General features: G+C 36.5%; 1 protein-coding gene across 1 annotated transcript in view; it reads left to right on the top strand.

Annotated features, from left to right (window-relative positions):
• LOC125236784 overlaps positions 1–17026 on the top strand; it is a 39704-nt gene extending 22678 nt beyond the window's left edge. Inside the window, exon 3 of the mRNA XM_048143710.1 lies at positions 17019–17026. Coding sequence (XP_047999667.1) covers positions 17019–17026 — 8 coding nt within the window. The remainder of the gene's footprint in view (positions 1–17018) is intronic.
• The last annotated feature ends 7092 nt before the right edge of the window (positions 17027–24118 follow it).

Here is a 24118-nt window from a genome sequence, read left to right as displayed (position 1 = left end):
CCCCCCTTTTCTTTAGTCTTAAGGATCACAAGAAAACCTTAACCCAACTTATTTTAAATACAACGTTGATCTTTATTTCATGCGGGGGGCTTCGCCCCCCGAGCCCCCCTTTGTTTGCTCTTAAAGGTCACAAGAAAACGCTAACCCAACTTATTTTAAATACAACGTTGATCTTTCTTTCATGCGGGGGGCTTCGCCCCCCGAGCCCCCCTTTTCTTTAGTCTTAAGGATCACAAGAAAACCTTAACCCAACTTATTTTAAGTACAACGTTGATCTTTATTTCATGCGGGGGGCTTTGCCCCCCGAGCCCCCCTTTGTTTGCTCTTAAATCTTAAAGGTCACAAGAAAACGCTGACCCAACTTATTCTAAATACTACGTTGATCTTTCTTTCATGCGGGGGCTTCGCCCCCGAGCCCCCTTTTCTTTAGTCTTAAGGATCACAAGAAAACCTTAACCCAACTTATTTTAAATACAACGTTGATCTTTATTTCATGCGGGGGGCTTCGCCCCCCGAGCCCCCCTTTGTTTGCTCTTAAAGGTCACAAGAAAACGCTAACCAACTTATTTTAAATACAACGTTGATCTTTCTTTTATGGGGGGGCTTCGCCCCCCGAGCCCCCCTTTGTTTGCTCTTAAAGGTCACAAGAAAACGCTGACCCAAATTATTGTAAATACTACGTTGATCTTTCTTTCATGCGGGGGTTCGCCCCCGAGCCCCCTTTTCTTTAGTCTTAAGGATCACAAGAAAACCTTAACCCAACTTATTTTAAATACAACGTTGATCTTTCTTTCATGCGGGGCTTCGCCCCCGAGCCCCCTTTGTTTGCTCTTAAAGGTCACAAGAAAACGCTGACCCAACTTACTCTAAATACTACGTTGATCTTTCTTTCATGCGGGGGCTTCGCCCCCGAGCCCCCCTTGTTTGCTCTTAAAGGTCACAAGAAAACGCTAACCCAACTTATCTTAAATACTACGTTGATCATTCTTTCATGCGGGGGCTTCGCCCCCCGAGCCCCCCCTTGTTTGCTCTTAAAGGTCACAAGAAAACGCTAACCCAACTTATCTAAATACTACGTTGATCTTTCTTTCATGCGGGTGGGCTTCGCCCCCCGAGCCCCCCTTTTCCTTACTCTTAAGGGTCACAAGAAAACCCTAAACCAACTTATTTTAAATACAACGTTGATCTTTCTTTCATGCGGGGGCTTCGCCCCCCGAGCCCCCCTTTGTGTGCTTTTAAAGGTCACAAAAAACGCTAACCCAACTTATTTTAAATACAACGTTGATCTTTCTTTTATGCGGGGGGTTTCGCCCCCCGAGCCCCCCTTTGTTTGCTCTTAAAGGTCACAAGAAAACGCTAACCCAACTTATCTTAAATACTACGTTGATCTTTCTTTCATGCGGGGGCTTCGCCCCCGAGCCCCCCTTGTTTGCTCTTAAAGGTCACAAGAAAACGCTAACCCAACTTATTCTAAATACTACGTTGATCTTTCTTTCATGCGGGGGGCTTCGCCCCCCGTGCCCCCCTTTTCTTTACTCTTAAGGATCACAAGAAAACCTTAACCCTAATTATTTCAAATACAACGTTGATCTTTCTTTTATGCGGGGGGCTTCGCCCCCGAGCCCCCTTTGTTTGCTCTGAAAGGTCACAAGAAAACGCTAACCCAACTTATTTTAAATACTACGTTGATCTTTCTTTCATGCTTCCCCCTCGACCCCCCCCCCTTTTTCTGTTCTTTTCTTCCGGCACCATCATCAGGCCTTGAAACCTAATCGTAGTCATAGTTCATTACAAGACTTTTCTAAGAAGCCCAAAAACAGCTATGATACGATGTTCCATCATGTAGTTCCAGCTCATATCTTCCGGCTCCATCATCAGACCTTGAAACCTAATTGTAGTCAAAGGTCATTACAAGACTTTCCTAAGAAGCCCAAAAACAGCTATGATACGATGTTCCATCATGTAGTTCCAGTTCATATCTTCCGGCTCCATCATCAGACCTTGAAACCTAATCGTAGTCAAAGTTCATTACAAGACTTTTCTAAGAATCCCAAAAACAGCTATGATACGATGTTCCATCATGTAGTTCCAGTTCATATCTTTCGGCTTCTTCATCAGACCTTGAAACCTAATTGTAGTCAAAGTTCATTACAAGACTTTTCTAAGAAACCCAAAAACGGCTATGATACGATGTTCCATCATGTAGTTCCAGTTCATATCTTCCGACTCCATCATCAGATCAGCTCAACAGTACCATATTATTGTATTGTCATCGGAACTACATATAGCTGCCAATTTTCATTACGCTACGATCCTTGGAAGATGGTTAAATTAGCCTCCGCAGATTCCATTACATAGTTAGTTACATACACGACGACCTAATAAAAGCGTGTTAAAAACGAAATCTAAATCTGTTCATCCATTCGGGAGCTACGATGCCACAGACAGACACACACACAGACAAACAGACAGACCGACAGACAAACATACACGTCAAACTTATGATACCTCGTCGTTTTTGCATCGGGGCTTAAAAAATCAGGGAGGCAGCGACATCTGTTATATTTTGAAGGTATGGCAAAGTCTGATTTGTTGAGCACAAATTCCTATCTTTAAAAATATACATAGTGTTTTTCCTTAGAGATTTACGTCACACCTTTTACTTTAGGCAAAGAAATATGTAACTCCCAAGTAACTCCGTATAGACGGATAAAGTCTAAGAAAAAAACGTACCTCAAAGCCCTAGAGAAAAAGGTACGGTGGCCAAGATGGCGTTACACCTTTGGGGAACGCTCGGCTAGATGGCGCTAATATTAATATTTGACATTTTAACACCATAATATGGGCCAAATTGTCAAAACTGAGTTTCAAAAGTTTTAAGCTTGTGTCACGAGATGGCAGTCTATGCACTGTGATTACAGATTTTACTTTGACAGTAACTCTCTATAATACTCGATCCTCTTTGCTTTCGGTGATTCATTTCCGCCCTGTCATTCCGACTTAGAGTAGATAGGTGTTGACAAGGTCTTAGGCAGGACAAATATTTTATCTATTTTGTGTATTTTAGCTATACTTCCGAATTTATTTACCTACTTAGTACAAGTAACTGTTGGCAGTAGTGAAAAAATATTCCCTTCGGGCGATTTTCGGTTCAGCATTTCACACAAAAAATTACAGAATTAGAGAAACTGAGTCCTATGGTACGCTCAAGAAGGTTTGTGTTGTACTGTTGTGGGTATGGGTACCCAAACAATGATATATTACACAAACACACCCATACACATAGGACATAGGTACCCATGACTCGAAATAAATATCTGTGCTCATCACACAAACAAATACCCTTGAACCCATGACCAATTGGCTTAGCGGGCAGGGTATCCACTAGGGCAGACAGGTCGTCAAACTTCGTTTTCTAATGTTTTTGCTGTACGACGATTTAATGATTTATACTGTGTGGAAGGACATGGACCCTTCTAAGTTGTAATGCCACAAATATACACGGTGCTCGTGAGCATCGCGAAAGATTTTAACAGCATATACTTGATCCCATTTTAAGAGTAAAATGTCATATATGTACTTTTCTGGATTTCGCCTTGTTTCAGAGTTTCGCCTATTGAAAAAAAAATCTTATTGTTACTCAGTACAGTCAAGTGCAAAAATACGTATCGATTTTATCCGCTCAAAAATATGAGATATTTTTGATAAGTTGTACGCACCCATATTTTTACACTTGACAGGGAGTTTTGCCGACGTTAATGCCATTAACATTAGAATAGTCGCACTATCCTCATTAATAGATGTCAAAAAGTGAGAAGTAAAACCTTTCAGAAATGAGGTTTTCAAAGAAAAACGCCAAAACTCATTTTTATGAATAAAATTTACTTTTTATGTAAAAATACATTCAAAAATATTTAAAAAAATGACAAAAAAAATTTTTTTTTGGCAAAATTTCCTCATTATATTATGTCGTATGGCTTTATTCCTGTTAAAATTAAGTTTACATGCAGACAAAGTACACATTACAATTTTAATTTTATGTCTAATTTAAGTAGCCAGTCCTTTGCTTCCGGAGATATTGCCAACAGGGTGCGTATGCGTAGCCGAATGGCACAAACGCTCACGAAACGAAACGCTAGTAGATATCTATATTATCTATCTCTATCGCTCGTGCGTATTGGCGCGACAGAGCCAGACTAGCTTTCGCGGCGTTTCGTTTTCGTTTCGCGTCGGAGAAATGCCATTCGGCTATGGGGCCGGTCCTCATCTGTATTTTAAAAAAATCTTTTGACCTCAGAAACGCGTGGTTAGTATTTTTCAGTACAGATGCTGTTTTTTTTACGCACTAGTGCGAGAAGTGGTTCATTATATGGCAGGTCGAAACTTCGGAGGTCCATCTGTACTGAAAAACGTCGTCCGATACACGTGCGAAAAGGAAATTCGTAACTCGTGTCGATTTAAATTATCGCCACTCGTTTCGAACTTCCTCTTTTTCGCACTTGTATCGAAATATACTAAAAATGTCTTGCAGTCTCACGAGCACTGTGTACTTTTATATACCTAAGTATAGTATAGGTCCTTGTTTTTCCCCGGGCATTGACGTCAGATAAGAGTGAAGTTGAAGACGTATGTAAATGCATATTATTTACTTACTTTGAGTTTCCCTTTGAGCTGATTGCAAAATTTACAAGTCTGTTCTAAGTTTGTGTGTTTATCTTGCTGATTGCGGCCGGATTGTAGGCTTTTAGCAAATAGATAAAACGAATTATTGTAGAAATACGTACTTAGGTAGCTACAATGTAATTGTCTTCGAAGTAAGGGAAAAAAGGAAAATTAAAGGCGTAAATTCTACAAAATACAAGAAATATTTTTTTTCAGCAAATATACATTTAAGATTATAATAATACTAGCTTTTGCCCCGCGGCTTCGCTCGCGTTAAATGCGAAAATTGCGTCTGCCTGCTGAGCCGCGGTCTTGGGTTCGAATCCCGGTAAGACCATTTATTTGTATGATGAGCACAGAGTCTATGTATGTATTTAGAAAATAGAAAATAAAATACAGGAGGATTTTACTAACATTATTAAGTGGGCGCACGATAATGGGATTGTCATCAACATAAGCAAAACTAAATGTATGCACGTGCGATCTCCATACAGTAGGCAAGTAAGCCGACCGCCCCGCATAATAGGCCACTCATATGAATGTCTGCATAGTGAGTATTACAACTGCCAGTGTGAGAACATTGAGGTTGTATTAGAGTACAAGTATTTGGGTTTATTAATAGATCACAACTTTTCTTGGAGCAATCATATAAATAAATTATGTGAAAAATTAAGACTAGTGCTAGTAAAACTTACACAGTTAAAATATGTATTGGATAGGGCCACAATGTACACAGTATATTACGCGCTGGCTAACTCCCTGCTTTCTTATGGACTGGCATGCTATGGAAGGACATTTAAAACCTATCTCGACAGGGTTAAATCATTACAGATACGCTTTATGAAGCTATTAGTGGATAGCAAAACTAAAATGCGGTGTAAAAAAGGTGACTATGAGGAATTATTTGTGGAGTGTCGTATGCTGCCGGTTCATGAGGAGGTAGGGATGTTGCTGGCCTTAGATCACTTCAACAATGATGAATTTAAAATCTACAAAAATAATTCTATATTAACAAGAAATAGTACTAAAAACGTATTGCTAATCCCGTCGTGTGGTTATAATTATTATGGAAAAAGAAGTAGGAAGTACTTAATCCCCAAATTGTATAATGAGTTGCCTAATAATATAAAGGAATGTAAGTCACTGCGTATGTTTAAAATTAAAATGAAAAACTTTCTCTTAGAAAAACTAAAGTTGAAATTACTGTAAAATGTAAATCAAAGCTGTACCTAGAATTTATCCACTTAGATAGTTATTTTCATAGATAATTTGAAGTTAAAACTTTCTGTAAGCAATACATCAAAACTGTACCTAGCGTAAACTTACTTAGATAGTTCTACCCACTTAGATTATGTAAGGGAGTCCCCTCTGCCAACAAACTGTCCTGCAGTTTGGCAGAAGATTTAATGTAATTAAAAAAGGGTTTATTTTGAGAATAAACGATTTATTTATTTTTATTTATTTTTATCTATATACGTATGTATATCGTCGTCTACCACCCATAGTACAAGCTTTGCTTAATTTGGATCTAGGTTGATCTGTGTAAGGTGTACCTAATATTTATTAAAAATATTTTTTTTAAATTTAGATTTGTCCAAATAAAAGTAAAATAAAACAAATGTCAGCCATCAATTTAGTAGGTACATGACTTGTTTTTGCTCCTGAATAATCCCCAGACCTTATACCCACATTGACCAAAGAATAACCTACACCATAAAAATCAGTAAGGAAGCAATATTCTTGGCACCATGTCTGTCTACCCATAACCCGACCAAATAGACAAGTCCCGAACATGAGGTTGTGTGTACTATTGCTGGTGGTATTGTACTTGGCCGGGTGACAGGGTTGATGGCCGGGGTAAAGAGGTTACTGGGCTGGATTGTAAATAATGGAGGGGGTTATGTAAGATCGTTCTAAGTAGGGTTGTTTGCTGGTTAGCTTTGAATGTAGGCATTAAGGATAATTGTGATTTTGTGTAAGGTATTTTTAGGGTTCCGTATTCAACTAGGAACCCTTATAGTTTCGCCATGTCTGTCTGTCCGTCCGTCCGTCCGTCCGTCCGTCCGTCCGCAGAAAATCTCAGTAACCGTAAGCACTAGAAAGCTGAAATTTGGTACCAATATGTATATCAATCACGCCAACAAAGTGCAAAAATAAAAAATGGAAAAAAATGTTTTATTAGGGTACCCCCCCTACATGTAAAGTGGGGGCTGATATTTTTTTTCATTCCAACCCCAACGTGTGATATATTGTTGGATAGGTATTTAAAAATGAATAAGGGTTTACTAAGATCGTTTTTTGATAATATTAATATTTTCGGAAATAATCGCTCCTAAAGGAAAAAAAAGTGCGTCCCCCCCTCTAACTTTTGAACCATATGTTTAAAAAATATGAAAAAAATCACAAAAGTAGAGCTTTATAAAAACTTTCTGGGAAAATTATTTTGAACTTGATAGGTTCAGTAGTTTTTGAGAAAAATACGGAAAACTACGGAACCCTGCACTGAGCGTGGCCCGACACTCTCTTGGCCGGTTTTTTGATTTTGGCAACAATTTTGCTAAGTGTATCAAATTTTGCCACCAATAAAAAGACGGAAAATATCTGGCTCACCGGCCAATTGTCGTCATGAAACGTGTGCCGTCCTAAACCGACGTCGGCGGAATCATCGACGAACCGTAGCAGTTAAAAAAATATTTACCCCCTTATTCATAAACGTCACTAAAGTTATCAAGCTGATAAAGTTCGTTTGTCCTTTTCTATCACACTAATATGTCGGAAAGGGACAAACGGACTTTATCGGCTTGATAACTTTATTAAACGTTTATGACTAAGGGGGTAAAAATGTAGAGGCGAAGCTTTGAAAGGAAAATTTGAATTTCGCGCCATTTATATTTAGTGCACTAAAAGCACTTTTTTTCAAGTTTTAAAATTTCGTCTTAATCGAAACTTGAATTAAAAATATTAGACCAAGTAGGTACCATCAAGGTCTCTAAAAATGCACATTATTTCAGAAATATTTGTATTAAATTAAATGGTTTTCAGACATTCTATGAAAGGCGGCAAAAAAGAGCATCGAATTCAAAGGAGTGATAAAAATAACATGTGATAGGTATAACAGTTAACAAGTTTAATATCTGTAATTCATTCTGTAATTATTTATTTATTTATTACTTTATTCATGTACTTACCATAATTTTCAAATTACGTGCTACAAACAATACCTAATTATTTATAGAACCTATGATTACTGAAATCAATATTTTATGTACCTCTAGGTTTCATCGAGGACAAATATGTCCGCATTCCGTCTCGAGGTCCCGTCCTCGAACTTATAATATTGTCCGCAACTTTTCCCATCAGCGCCGTTCGAAACAAATATGGCCGCGATGGACTGTTCGAAACTCACTCAGTTTGGTTATGTTGGTATAAGGTCAGAAGCAGAGCTGAATAAATCAATATGATGTTATAGAACAATTTTATATGAATCAGCCTAAGTTTTCACATTATCCGATCCAATATCGGATGTCGGAAGGATTTCAAAGGGAAAAATCTAAGTTGTAACTTAATGTATATAGGATATCGGTCCTACATCCGATATCGGATCGAATAGTGTAAAAACGCACTAACGCGTTGCAGGTTTGTGTCGTGATGACGCACATACAAAGATGATGACGATCTATCTAATCTAAACATGGTCATATCATATAACCAGTAAGGTAACGGACCCAATCATGGACAGTTTAAGAAAAAATTTCGCCTGTTTTTGATATTTCACTGATAAATGTAAAAATTCTAACGCTAAGCGTGTTAAATCTTGAATGTCTTATCTTTCATTTACATTTCAAGCGTGTTGCAGAATAGATACTCCTATTGGTTTCTTCATAGTTAACAAATTAAAACTAGGTGTTTTTTCTATAATTATGGACGGCAGTTCTCCAGTAATGGATCCCCCATTATGGACAGTGAAATAAGTTTAAAATTTTACTTTAAAGCCAACTGATACTCAATGAGTCAATTTTATATATGTACCATAAATACAATTAGTTTGGGTTATTTTAACATAGGATTGTTTCTCGTAAATTTTGGTTTTGTAAATTGTTCCTTGTCCATCATAGGAGGTACGCAGTTTTTCGGTTCCAGTAATGGACACTCGCAAAATAACGCCATTTCTTTATATCTTTGGAGCAACAAACTAGTATGTTTTTATTGGAGGTTGCATATGTATGTACTATGCTGGCATAAAGTAAAGTACTTATGTGACAGCAGTTTGAATATTTATGTTTTGTACGTTGTGTTTGTAAATATGTCACTCTAAATATATTGCTCGCCACGTAAACTAGTATTTCCATTGTTATCCATACTCTGCCTAACACCGTATAACCGGTAAATAACAATAGTTTTATACCTTATCTCATGCTTAATGCAGTAAGTAAAACGCATTCAAGTTTACACCGAGTATTCTTTTTTTATTATTTTTCCCCTCACTAGCTCGGAAACACGTGTTTTGTCCTTTAATACCAGCGGGTAAAAACGCATTTTATCCACTAGTGGATAAAGTAATTTGACCTTGAATAGAGGCAAATTGTCTGCTTTAAAATTGATAAAAGTGGATTAATCTAGTGATGAAGATGTTTTACCACCTGTGGAACTGCTGGAAGCAGTGATAAACGCGTTTTTTGCGTTGTACTTTCCTCGCTATAGTGAGGGGAAAAGTTTTGTGTTACACTCGGGTGCAAATGTATTTTACTTCTCGTGTTTTAATAAACTCACAAGTTCAGGATTCTATTCTCGAACCACTCGCTTCGCTCGTGGTTCAACTATAGAATCCTTTCACTTGCACGTTTTTCAATTCCACACTCGGCGTTAAAATACAACTTTGCACTCTTGTATAACAAATAACTATTTCATTGACAGAAGAAGATACAAGTTTTTTTCAAAGTAGTGACGATTTATTTCTAACCTTTTAAGCCAGGTACATGGTCACATGGATAAGTGATTAAAATAAAGCCATCGTGCTTAATGAGTCTATAATAACCATAATACTTAGTTGGTCTAGTAGCCTTTATGAATACTAACTGCTGATTTAACCTAATTATTAAATCAAACTAGCGACCTACCGATTACGTGGGTACCTATACCTACTTTGTCAAACAATTCTGTCAGTAAATAAGAACAAAGAAAACTATATGCATCCTTTTCTTTAGGGTGCTATAGAAAAGGATACCTATAGTTTTCTTTGTTCTTATTTACTGACAGACTTCTTTGACAGAGTATAGTTGTGTGCCATTCTCATGGTAACGACATCTGAGCGGTTGAAGTCAACATTATTCTTACTAAAATCATAATACTAACAATTAAAATTTTGGAAAAACCCCCGACCGCGACATAGTGGACCGGATTCATGAAACATGGCTAAGAACACTCCCGACTAACTCGGCTTTCAGACAAAAAAAACTAAATCTAAATCGGTTCATCCGTTCGGGAGCTACGATGCCACAGACACACATACACACAGACAGACACGTCAAACTTATAACACCCCGTCGTTTTTGCGTCGGGGGTAAAAAAATATTTTTTTTATAAGAATTTGTACAATTCAAGTTAGCGACATTCATTCATATTCATTATAAATGCCATCCCTGTAACTAGGTACAGTCAAGTGTAAAAATATGGGTGTTGTACAAATCTGACTCAAAAATATGCCCCATAGCATCTTAGTCCGGTATAATAAGAGCGTAGTAAGAGTGTATATATATATATATGAGACGATTTTTCGATACATATTTTTGCACTTGACTGTACTAGCCACAGCACAGGCACATCTCGGACACTAGCGATCAAATATATGAAAGAGGCGCGTTCCTAGCACACAGTCTAAGCTCGTGTAGGTGAACGCGTACTATGCTTGTATGAGTGAAATATGACAGGTCGACTGTTCGCGTTTTTGACAGGCGGTAACTGTGAGGTAACCGAGAGGGGGTGGGCGGCACTTTCAGCGGGGAGCAGGAGTGGCCATACTGTACGATAGTACTCTTTATTATACTGTGGCACAGGACACTTTTTAACGAACAACACAATTGACACGAACCAAACACACCCGATTCAGATGTAGCAATTTTTTCCGGGTTTAAACTGGTTTTGACACGACTGTGACCTGTCACCTTGACAATGAGGCACACTCAAAGGTTATGACAGATGGCGCCACCCTATTAGTCCATACGTGAGAACGAGAAGATATGTTTTTTCTCTCTCACGTATGGATCACAGTGACATGCTTAGACACTTGCACAGGCGCCGCCTGGCGGGATGTCAGTGTGCCTCCTCATTGGTGCTCATCAGCCAGCCGGCCGGCTCTGTCGCGCCATTGCACAAACAGGGTACGTAGCCAAATGCACTAACGCTTACGATAATATCGTTATCTCCATCGATCTTCCGTATAGGCGTGACAGAGCCAGACTGCATTTTGAATATTTAGATTGGCGTCTAGCGTCAACGATTCTTATTTTGGCTAGGCCGGCTGAAGACAGGGAGAGCTATACTCTGTCAACCAAGTCTGTCAGTAAATAAGAACAAAGAAAACTATATGCATCCTTTTCTTTAGGGTGCTAGAGAAAAGGATACCTATAGTTTTCTTAGTTCTTATTTACTGACAGACTTGTTTGACAGAATATAGCTACTATGCGTAAGCAGAGATGTTAACTATTTGAAATAAAAGCATTTCAAATAGAAATACAAAATACAAAATACCTATTTTGTATTTTAAATACTTTTATCGAAAACTATTTTGTATTTTATTTGAAATACTTTTTAGTACAAGTACCTTGCATTTTCTACCACTTCAAAATACAAAATGCTTTTTGTCACTTTTTGACGTACATACACGTTCGGAAGCGCTTAATTTAATGTTTCAGTGCTGTGCAGTGCTTTTCAGTGCTGCCAACATAGTGGTTCCTATAATAATTAAGGTTCAATAAATAGTGAGCGATTTGTTGCTAGATCCCAAAGCACCCTGACCGTGAACATCGAGAAATCGGGGAAAATCCATATCGATTCGTATACCTAATGAATGACTGTAGGCATTTCTAAGTATTTAGTACAGCTATTATGTATGCTTAATTAATATTACTATTATTTTAGGTTTTTTTTTCATATTTCATGCATATTGCAATATAACTCTTTCAATCGAATTTTATAATATTAGGTAAAAGACATGGAGACAGTCCATTTTTGGCTTCACTTTTTAACGTGTTAATATGCTAGAGCCAGGTTTCTGGGCTCTCTGGTGATTCTGTGTTTTAAACACATCTACATCTTTAAAATAAAAGTTTTATCTTATGTCAAAAAAGTATTTTATTTGACTAAAGGTAATTTGAAAATACCTATTTTGCATTTTGTATTTCAAATACCTTTTTGTAAAACTATTTTGTATTTTTATTTGAAATAGGTAAAAAACCAAAGTATTTGCATTTTGTATTTAAATACCAATGCACTACCTATTTTTTAACATCTCTGTGCGTAAGCCATTGTGACTTTTTCTAGATAGGTACTTACATACTCTGTCGCACTATTTTTACTTTATTTCGCATTAATGTAGCGCAAAACGTCTCCGGTAGTATCAAAACCCTTCCGTAAACAAATCAAATTTATAACTTAGAATCAACCCCCTGTTCGTAACGACTTTTTCTAAGCGTAATGAGAATTGTTGGTTTTGCAAGGCCAACAATAATGGACCACTTTATTCTGAGCTTTCATTTCAAAGAATCTCTAAAAGCTCGGGGTTCAACAGAATAGAAATTAATGAATGACGTCGAAGTAAACGTAGCAACGAATTATTATGAATTACGTCCAGATTTTATCATCGTTTGACATCAGGTCAAGGTTTTAACTTAGAGTTATATGTATAACTGTTAATATTGAGTATATTAACCGTTTCCCCCTCCCTTAAGTGAAGTGGGAGGGTGTTTAAATATTTAAGGCGGCGCTACGCTGCTATTTGGGATGTAATTTGTAAATATTTATTAATCTAGTAGATATCTAAGCCGTGTTTATATGTTGGTATAGGATATACCGCGGTAAATATTCAACTTCAAAAAAAAACTAAAATTGCTATTTATTCAATTCGATTTCCAAAAATGTATTTTACGTCAAATCAACAAATGACACTTTAAATATGTACATTGTATAATATTGTTTTAGTGTATAAAATAATATACTTAAGGTACGTATTTACTTAAATTACACCCTAAAATTTGCTTGTAATTTTTATTGTTTGCAAATTTCAAAACGCAAACATTCCTATATTTACCTTGCAGACATTATCATATCTTTAAAACAAAGGAAAACTAACAAACATGTCTTATCTGACGTCAAGATGTCACCCGCGGTCATCTTTAAAAAAACAATCTGTCAGATTTCCCGCGGAGCTGCGCTACGCATGTCCGCTCCTCAGTATTGAATGAAAACGCGACCAGACTTGTTCTATGGCCGTCTATTGATTTTGTAACGCAACAGTGTCTTAATTTTGTACTTCTCTACGTTTCACCCCGTCAAAACGTGCTGTGGGTTTACATAATATAATAATTGTTAGTAAAAACAGTGCCTTGAAACAGTGTTATTGATAATACGTCGAAATATAAAAGGTGAGTAAACTAGGTCATTGATAACCTTTCCATTTTCAGCTCGATTTAAATAAGGAACGATTAATAGACAGTTTTTCTTTTTTCTAAATCGTTTACGCGCTCCTTTATTTTTTTTAACAAAAGATTTTTGCTACGGAGGTTGAATGGGTAGAAATGTTTTTGTTTACAGAGTAGGGTATTGATTCCCGGCGAATCGGTACCTGGCACGGTGATATACCATTTTATTCCGATATTCACGTGTCCGGATAATTAATCTACGCATTTTGTATAAATCTTGTCCTATTAAGACTCATTTATTATTTAATGACTTTGTATATTAAGTAATAGAGGATGTCATTTCATTTGACTCGGAAAATGTATAAACATGTTTATAAGTTTAAATCCTATATCTAATGGGAAAATATGAGTATTTGACAGGTTATTTAACAGCCCTCATGCCTTTCTGGCGCACGCTTCCGTAGCCCTTATCAATATGACACTAATTGACAGATTTTCAATATTCTGTCCCTGAAATGAAATGGCATACGAAGGGCAAACGCTTGTGTTTCCGGTATGTTATTGTAGAGTGAATATTGTTATATAAATGTACCCTAGGGTACATTAGCCTAGATGGTAATTTTAGCTGTTCATATTTTTTTTTTAATATTTAAAATAAAAATGCAAAATACCGTGTTAAAATCAACAGTTCTCAATATATTCTTCAGTAAGTTTTATAATAGTTTATTGTGATAATAATATTATTAATATTTTAGTACTTTCATGACATTGTTTTGACACGACCCAAAAAAACGTGTAGGTACTTATAGTTCGACACTCTTGCATTTTAATAATCAAAATATACCCAGATATTGAAATCCCTTTTAATATTTGATTTACATTAGTAGGATAGAAACATAAAAAACTAAAATACATTAATTATAAAACACTAGCTTTTTCCCGCGGCTTCGCTCGCGTTAAATTCGAAAATTGCGGAATGCTTCATACAAACTTCCAACCCCCATTTTAGGGAAGTGGGGGGTTAGAAAGAGACTATAAGTAGCCTATGTCACTCTCCATCCCTTCAACTATCTCCACTTAAAAAATCACGTCAATACGTCGCTCCGTTTTACCGTGAAAGACGGACACACATTCAGATACAAACACTTTCCCATTTATAGTATAACTAGCGACCCGCCCCGGCTTCGCACGGGTACTATACCTACATGTAAACCTTCCTCTAGAATCACTCTATCTATTTAAAAAAACCGCATCAAAATCCGTTGCGTAGTTTTAAAGATTTAAGCATACATAGGGACATAGGGACAGAGAAAGCGACTTTGTTTTATACTATGTAGTGATAAAGTTAAAAAGTAAGTATGGATAATACATATTTCTTTTGTACATACCTGCCTACTGCTGAAAAACATAATTTCAGTGATAAAAAATCTCGTATACCTAAGTTGAGATCGTATATGTTATTTTTCTAATAACCTTCATATTTTTGCAAAATTTGTCTAGCTGCTCACATATTTATATATGTAAATAATTTACGTGTTTAAAACATGCGCATTGAATAATGAATAACCTTTAAAGGTTTATTTAAATATGTATTATGTTTTGCATATTATTCGATACTGTTTAGAGAATTCATATAAAATGTTTCCAACACGTGTAACTTTACTTTGCGTCATAGGTTTTACAAAAAAATATAAAGGTTTTCAGTAAAGAACTGTGTATTTACTAACTCAAACCGAAAAGATAACGATTAGTCCGTAATATAGATAGATCCTTATAATATTTTATTTCAGTTAAATTGATGTGAGTTTTATTTCCATTTATACATTATTGAAAAAAACATAAATAGAAAAAAAAATTGTAAAATTTAGTTTTGTGATATCCGTATATCCGTCGGTCGGTAACGAAACTACGTATATATATATCATAGCCATTTATCTAGGAAAAGAAACTATACTATTTCATTTAATGAATTTCGTAAGAGCTTCTTCACATTATCCGATCAGATATCGGATGTAGGAAGGTGATGACAAAGGCAAAAATTAAAATTTTGAAAAACCCCCGACCGCGACATAGCGGTCCGATTTTCATGAAACGTGGCTAAGAACACTCCCGACTAACTCAGCTTTCATCCGTTCAGGAGCTACGATGCCACAGACAGACAGACAAACAGACAGATAGACCCGTCGTTTTTGCGTCGGAGGTTAAAAATCAAAGATGACGAGTTTAATATATAGAATACTAGCTTTTGCCCGCGGCTTCGCTCGCGTTAGAAAGAGACAAAAAGTAGTCTATGTCACTCTCTGTCCCTTCAACTATCTTCACTTAAAAAATCACGTCAACTCGTCGCTCCGTTTTGCCGTGAAAGACGGACAAACAAACAGACACACACACTTTCCCATTTATAATATTAGTATGGATTTTTTTTTTTTTTTATTTAAACTTTATTGCACAGTAAAAATATACAGTTACAAAAGGCGAACTTAATGCTACATGGCATTCTCTACCAGTCAACCTTTAGGCCAAACAGAGAAGACCAAAAAAAGGTGCGGGATATGTAAAGAACACTAAAGACTTGATTTTATTGGACTACGTTATAGAAAAAAAAATAGGGACTTATGTAAATATATTTACCTATTTAAGACACTAATAGCAGCGTTTTACCTTACAATAAAACGCATATTAAGCGAAATACCTTATTTGAAGCCTATTTAATATATTGAGAGACAGCGATACTGCTTGTAGATGCGTAGCGGTTCACAGCAGGTACCTACAGCTGAACACCTGTAAACAACTTGCAACTCCAGTTTTACGATTCAGGTTTCCCCTTCCACCAGGCGACCCGTGCCGTAGGGACGGCAACGATGTTTCATCATTGGTTCTCAAAATATTAATTTAACCGAAGTTGCAATATACCACTTACCAAACGGTTGCATCATTTATGAATTCAAATGTGAAATGAAATAAAGACGTATCTTCGAAACTGAATAGTCTAAAAATGTTGTTTACTAGCAGCGAACAACAAATACCCTCAAATGGAAAAATAAATGTGCCTTGGTTTATTGCAACTGAGTGTTGTAGCCACAGGCGTAGTTAAAAATATAGGCTTCAAATAAGGTATTTCGCTTAATATGCGTTTTATTGTAAGGTAAAACGCTGCTATTAAGCTTCTGTACCGTTATTTGAAGCCTATTTAATATATTGAGACGTGTCTGTATTCGCCTGGTGGTCAAGAAACGCCAATGTGATTAATTGAATCGCCAATGGAAATAACAACTTCAAGTGCACTTCACACATCAGATACCTTGTGTACCTATATGGAGGAATGTGAATTGCAGCTGACAGCAGCTGCAGTGACTGAATTGATAAGTGCACAGTGACCTATTTTTCTATTGTAACTTATTATTCGTCGGTAAGGAAAGTTTGAAACATTTTTAAATTTTATGTATATACCCATAATGATATTAAAATAAATTATGAAAAACCTGTTACTTTTTTATTTCATCCCCCTAACAAGGTCAGGTCATGACTTATGTTTACGTTTATTTCATTATAATATTCAATTTAATACACTTAGTATGTTTTTAATGTTTTGACCCCGACTCTGCAATTGCCAGTAAGTAGGGTTATTGCAGTATCATTAGGTACTTTTAGGGTATAAGCGAAAAACTTAAGTTTTGGATTGTGTGTCAAATTTCTCACAACTCGTTTATCTCTTTTCAGTATCATAGAATAATCGACATGACATAGGTACATTATATTGATATATTGATTTGCATGACATGATATTATTACATATGATATTATAGAAAACAGTTAAGGAACTGATCCATTCATTAATGCCTTATCCAAATAGTCACTATTTATTTCCGGCAATTACAGCATTACATAATAGACAGTGAATATTATGATTACTGCCTTATGGCTATGACATGGCAAAATTTGGTAGCGAAGAAAAATTTCGCTCAATCGGCTACAACTTTAAAAGTGTATAACACTAATGTGCGCAGCTATTGAAAACCTTAACACCCATGGTATGACTAATGTTCCGACAACCATGGTTCTTTCGTAATGTACTTAATTCGTTTTATGAAATCTAATTTTAGTAATTTTCCCGAGCATTCTAGTATGTCGGAAATATTCTTGGCCTCTTGGGTATAACCCATACTGAACCCATGTGTAACGTGGTTCCAATTTTATTAACGGAAATAATAATCTGGGCACGTTTGGTAAGTGCTAAAAAAAAAAATAATCTAATCATTCTAAAAAGTCTTATTATCATATATTGAGGATAAGCACACTTGTGAATTTTTCATCATTGAAAACTCCTAAGCATAAGATACTCTTTTGGTAAACGAATCTATCATCCAGGAAGGAAGTGTAAGTATATCAAGTAACAAGACTATTAAGGCTTTGTATAAGTATAACTTAGTCATTCGTTATACATTATGAGTATACGTATTAAGGTCATTGAATCCATGTATGAATACAGTCCTAAACAAAGTACCTCCTGTGCAATTGGTAGTAGTGGTACTACAATAGTTCAACTTTTAATTGCCTTGGTTAACAGGCTACAACTTAACCTTAGACTTTTTGTCTGGAGAGTTCTCTCCAGTTCCCTAATATTTTTTGTTAGTTATTTACCCAATATGTATGTACTTTCTGTTAAGCCAAGGATTGGCATAGGCTAACAACGCCTAGGCGGCTAGACGCACATGTGCGAAGCGTTTTATTTGTAATTTGTACACATGTTAAGCCAATGCTGATGATAGAATTTTCTTCGTATATAAATGCCTTTTTGTTTTGGGTAACCAGCTTATGAAAGCGCAAGATGTTACAGGGTGAATTGCAGAAAATATGTACCTTTTGGATTTAGTAACTAAACTGAGAAAAAACGAAACTGATAATTGCTGTAACGAAACTGATAACATAAGGCGTGGAATACATGGGAATAAAAATGTTCCCGGTTCTATATAAAACAGAATTATCAATGAAACATTATAATTCTAATCAACAATATTTATTATAAATTTTTGACATACATAATCGCAGTGAAAATAGTTTCGTTACGTAACGAAAAATAACGAAACTGAGAAAGATATATGAGAAATCATAAGCTCAAAAAATATTTATCGTCAAACATGTCACATATTGCTTTAAAATCTTGTAAATTTGTAGAAAACATTGTAAAAACAATCATTTATGAATAAAACTGTGTACGATAATCAAACTATTTACCTTGGAAACTCACCGTTAATCACCCTGAGATTTTATAGCAATAAACACCACGCGTCCATCCATGAGCCACTACGTTGAAAAACAAAATGGATGCCGCTGTGTTCAACAATTTGACAGTTGTTCCCTATGTGTAATAATAATAATGAGAAGTAATTCTACTAATATTTTTAAACTAATCTTTGGGATATTCCTCCGTAACTAACCCTGAGTAACGAAAGTTCTATAAGTTGGGACAATATGTAATATTACCAAAATAATATATTATTCCTAATTTAAGTAAATATTTTCGTACTGAACATAAAGAAGAACATGTAAAGACTGAATAATTTACAATTAAACTTTTAAGAAACTAATATGAGTCGTAACAACCTTCCTCGAGAGAAGTACGGTCAACATTGGGACATGATTATACTGCTTTGAAGTTACTGCATGCATCACCGAAAAAATAAAATAAAAAAAAAGAAAAGCTACAATTGTCTTAAGATTAATTTTTAAATGAATCAAAAGATTCGCTTTTATTAAATTAACGTAACTCCGGTGTGCCTTATTTCTCAAAATATATTTTTAAACCCTCCTTGTTTTCACGGGACACTAAATTAGCTAAAAGGTACACATTTTCTGCAATTCACCCTACAATCAAATATTTTTCTCCTTAAGGATACGTATGTATGCGGCTAAGACCCGTGATTTTCGTTGGAAGCATAAAGATATATAATCATTCCATTATATGGCATGACGTAGCCTTCTGGTTTTGTAATGAAGAATATGATATTGAGGTTAAGGTACCTAGATCTGTAGTTCCGAGATCTGAGGTCCAAACAAAATTTTGAGACACTCATCAAACCTCATGGGTCATGGGCTTATTCGGCATAGCTTTAAAATTGTTTTGACGGTCCATCTTTATATGAGTATTAAAATCATTTTGAAACCACATCAAGTACTTATCTTGCAAAATATTGTTACCAAAAACAATGATTAGGTATGAGAAATAGTTTTCCGAATACCCCATGAATGTGATATATTTATTAACCATAGAGGTTACTTTATTTAAAAAACAGATTAAAAGCTGTAATATGACAGCGTTTTAAGTTTGTAGTTGGGTTTATTAACCCGTACATTTCATCACTTCTTACGTAGGTGTCCTTTTCCCCTCTTTTATTTTTAAAAACGTGTTATGGCGGTAATCTTAACCTAAAACTCATAATTTAAATACGTATTGTTTCATTCGGACTAAATAATGAGTAGACGAGTCACCCCGTGCTACTTTATGAGGATGTGAACACATTTTAATGTAATGGTTCTTTGTAACATTGGTTCAGGTCGTTCCTGGAGCCTCAAAATATGTAATAACATATCACAACTGCATTCTTACATAGCGAAAAACTATGCAAAAATGTTTGCTATTTCATCCACATAGCCAATTCCTTAAAATGTGTTCAGCCCACGTGGGCTTAACTGAACAAATTAATGACCTAAAACAGTCCAAAGCAATCTGATCTTTAGATTATTGGCCTCATGTGGCGCCGGAGCGGCCAGCGGGCTAGATAACTATTTGATTAAAATAATAGAATAAATAACCCATTTAAGATGTTTGGGAAACGGTTAATATCCTGAACCAAAGAATACTGCGGCCTTGATATGCATCAACACTATCAACAGGTTTACTTAAATGATTAAATGACCTCAAATCCCACTTTAAAACCTAAATAAGTAGGCTGATAAAACCGTGGTTAATTTTGAATATTATCGTGTCAACTCACTCCGCGTCAGCGTGAGCTAGGTGTTTCAAACGTCGTTAACGACAAAGATAAAATATGTAGTAGATAACTATATAGTGGAAAAAGTTTCCACAAAAAAAGAAACCACGTTTATCAAGTCGCCAGCAATAACTGTGATAATCTTTTTAGTCTTCACCAGACTCATCATCATCCTCCTTGCGTTATCCCGGCATTGGCCCCGGCCTGTGAAGGCCTGGGGTCCGCTTTGACAAGTCTTCTCGAGACTATTTAATGATTACTGGGAAGTGATTCCGCAGTAGAAATATATAACCCCTGTCAAAATGACTTTGTAATTAACAAAGTAAGCACTTGGTACTAAGCTTAGGAGACGTTATCATATTGTGTTGTTTCCTCCATCACACGTAAGTTTCAAAACGCCTTGCGTAGGCCGACAAAAACCGCTTTAGAACCATGCTAATTGTATTATACCTATTATACCACATCTGCTTGATCTGCTTGTGACGCAGGATATGTAAACACGCGCCTTGCGAAGGCGGCAGGTTTTCAGCAGGCTAAATAAACTATTTAATCGCCTTGCGCAGGCAGAAAATTGAGTCACGAAAATTGCAAGCCTTGCGCAGACTGCAAAATTTTCAGCTGTCTTAACAATCATATTATTCACACACCTTGCGCAGGCGGGAAATATGAAAATGGGAAGATGCACGTCTTGCGCAGACGGCTGGTTTTTATCTAGATAAATAGTAATACTCATAAGCCTTAATAAGCGGGAAATTTATTATCGGTACCAAAATAAATAGACATTGGGGAATCTATTTTGCCAAAAACTGAGGAAGGCTTGTACTATGGTAGCAAGGCGACATATTACTCTTATTATAGACATATGTATACTTAAATACATAATAACATAACCGTAACTCGGGAAAAAATGGACGTAGTAAAAGGAAAAAGATCCAATTCATATAAACATAATTATTTGAATATAATCTCAACGTAAAAAGGGAAAAGCCATTCAAATAAAAGGCTATTTTCAGAGGATGGCTCTCTTTCGTTCAACTACGTCCCACTATTTGTGTGCATCACACAAACATATTCCCATACTGGGATTCGAACCCAGAACCATCTTAGGCTCTGCAGACAGGGTCACTGCCTACTGTGTTAGACTAGTGCTTTTACACCGTCTTAACACTTGATATTTTTTCCACTAATGCCTGCTTCCACAGAATAATAATTATTATACTAGCCTTTAATATCCTTAAGCGGACTATACACAAAATAAAAACATACTGGTTGTAAATTTCTTCACACCTTGCGCAGGTAAGAAGTTTTTAGTAAGCTAGTGCAATGATGCACCCTTTTACTCTGCTTACGCAGCAGCCAAGTAATCAAATTAATCAAATACGCTCGCCTTGCGTTATTAAACGCTATTATTATAGTTAAGGATTAAAGAGTGACTCTCTCGTATGCGGATTTTCTCAATTATCTTTAACCGGAACTTATATTTGGTAATTAATACAACTCTCCACATACCTGAGTTTCACTTTGTAATCCTTTACTTCCACTGGCAAGCGGCTTAGATTTGATTAAGGCATAAGAACATTACCAAACTACATTTTTCAGAGGTATCCCTGACGATACCGTACTGTGCATTTAAAATTGCCCATATTTATTTACGGAACATTTTTCGGATTACACAAACATGTTCCCCAAAGACGCTAATGATATAGGTTTGTTAGTTACCTTTCTTTAGAGCGGAAAGTCGATTTTAAGGCACACAGGGATCGGATATAAAAGCCAACATGATACTTAGAATCAATAAATATTTATTGACGCCCTTGCCAAGTCCGGCAGCTATAGGTTTTAACTTCGATCGATCTATTTAAAGAGATTGTAAAGGAATTTTATCCCGCAGCACAGTACCTACCACAATGGGCACGCACGGAAATTATCAGGTCACAGCACAGGCTCATCTTCGGCCGCAAGGCAAAACAAACACTAATCGCGTCAATTACGACTTTAATTAGGACTGTTTTAGTCTCAAAGAGGACAAGGAGATCATTTTTCAATTTTTACTTTCTTGACCTGTTCCGTGCTTAAGACGAATCGATTCACTGAAAACAATAACTGAAAAAGAAATAAAAAATCGCTTACTTACGCGACACGCTGCGCTCAAAGTGAATCGATCAGGTGCTCAGCTTCTAAAACATTTAATTTATAATAGTAAACGAACGGTAAAACCGTTTTCTAAAACGATATTTTTGATTAAACTTACAAAAAATTCCAAGAATTAAAGAATTCTAAGAATTTTTTGTAGTGAACCGAACGTTCCGACAAACAGAACGCCAATGATGAAACATCGTTGCCGTCCCTACGGCACGGGTCGCCTGGTGGAAGGGGAAACCTGAATCGTAAAACTGGAGTTGCAAGTTGTTTACAGGTGTTCAGCTGTAGGTACCTGCTGTGAACCGCTACGCATCTACAAGCAGTATCGCTGTCTCTCAATATATTAAATAGGCTTCAAATAACGGTACAGAAGCTTAATAACTATAATAAATACATATATTAATAATAAATACATATAAATTACATATTATAGATTTACATAAATATAACATATATACATACATATACATTTAAATATATATATATATATATCCTGCTCTAAATATACTTAGTCTTGATACTTCTCAAAAAGATGTTTTCGCAGCTTGCGCTTGAATGTAAATTTAGTTTCGGCTTGTCGTATGTCAAGAGGCAAATCATTCCAGAGGCGTACGGCTTGCACTGTGAAAGAATTGGACATGGCATTGGAACGATGATGTGGGACAGCTAGAACAAGCTTACGAGCAGTGCGAAGTTCGCCACCTGGCCGAGCAGTAACAAATTTGAATTTAGACCGCAAGTAATCGGGTGCCGCTGGGTCGTATAAAATGGAGAACAGTGTGCATAAGGACCTAAGACTTCTGCGCTCACGAATGCGGAGCCAGTTGAGTTGTCGGCGAAAGGCGGACACATGGTCGTACTTGCGCAGGCCGAAAATGAACCTAATGCAATTGTTCAGAGCACGGTCCAGCTTGTCCAGAAGACCTTGCGACACATTCGTACAGCACACATCACAGTAGTCAAAGATGGGTAAAACGAGAGCTTGAATAAGGAGAATTTTAGTTGACACAGGCAGAAAATTCTTAAACCTATACAGTGATCGCAAGGTGTACGTGATTCTTCGACACATATCAGACACTTGGGGCTCCCAAGTCAGGCCACAGTCAAATATCAACCCCAGATTTTTAGCCTTAGTCGAAAATGGAATTACACTGTCTTCGTAGAGAATCGGTGCAACGAGCTCAAAATTGGTATTTAAGACCAGTCGCGGGTTCCCGATGATGATAGCCTGACACTTGGAAGGATTCACAGCTATTCCGAAGTCTTTAGACCAAGATGAGATGCGATTGAGATCCTCATTCAATTTCGCGATAGCCTCGTCGGCATCATCAAGCCGCGTTTGTGTGTATAGTTGTAGGTCATCGGCATATAAATGGTATGAACACTGAAGTTTGGAAGTAATCATGTTAATAAAAACGGAAAACAAAAGAGGAGAGAGTATACCGCCCTGAGGGACGCCCGTAGTAAGGTCACACCAGTCGGAGAGCGACCGGTCAGCTCGGACAGCCTGGCTACGCCCCTGCAGGTAGGATGCAAACCAATCCGCTACTGACAACGAGACATTTAAGCGACTAAGGGCAGCAAGGAGGAGTTCATGATTTACTGCGTTAAATGCGTTCGTAAAGTCAATTAGGACCATGATAGTAACAAGTGAAGATTCCATGCCAAACCGAACATCTTCAACTA

Source organism: Leguminivora glycinivorella, chromosome 19, assembly GCF_023078275.1.
Source record: "Leguminivora glycinivorella isolate SPB_JAAS2020 chromosome 19, LegGlyc_1.1, whole genome shotgun sequence".
Classification (NCBI taxonomy): domain Eukaryota; kingdom Metazoa; phylum Arthropoda; class Insecta; order Lepidoptera; family Tortricidae; genus Leguminivora; species Leguminivora glycinivorella.
Note: the sequence above shows the minus strand (reverse complement) of the source record. Positions and strands in the feature narration are given on the sequence as shown.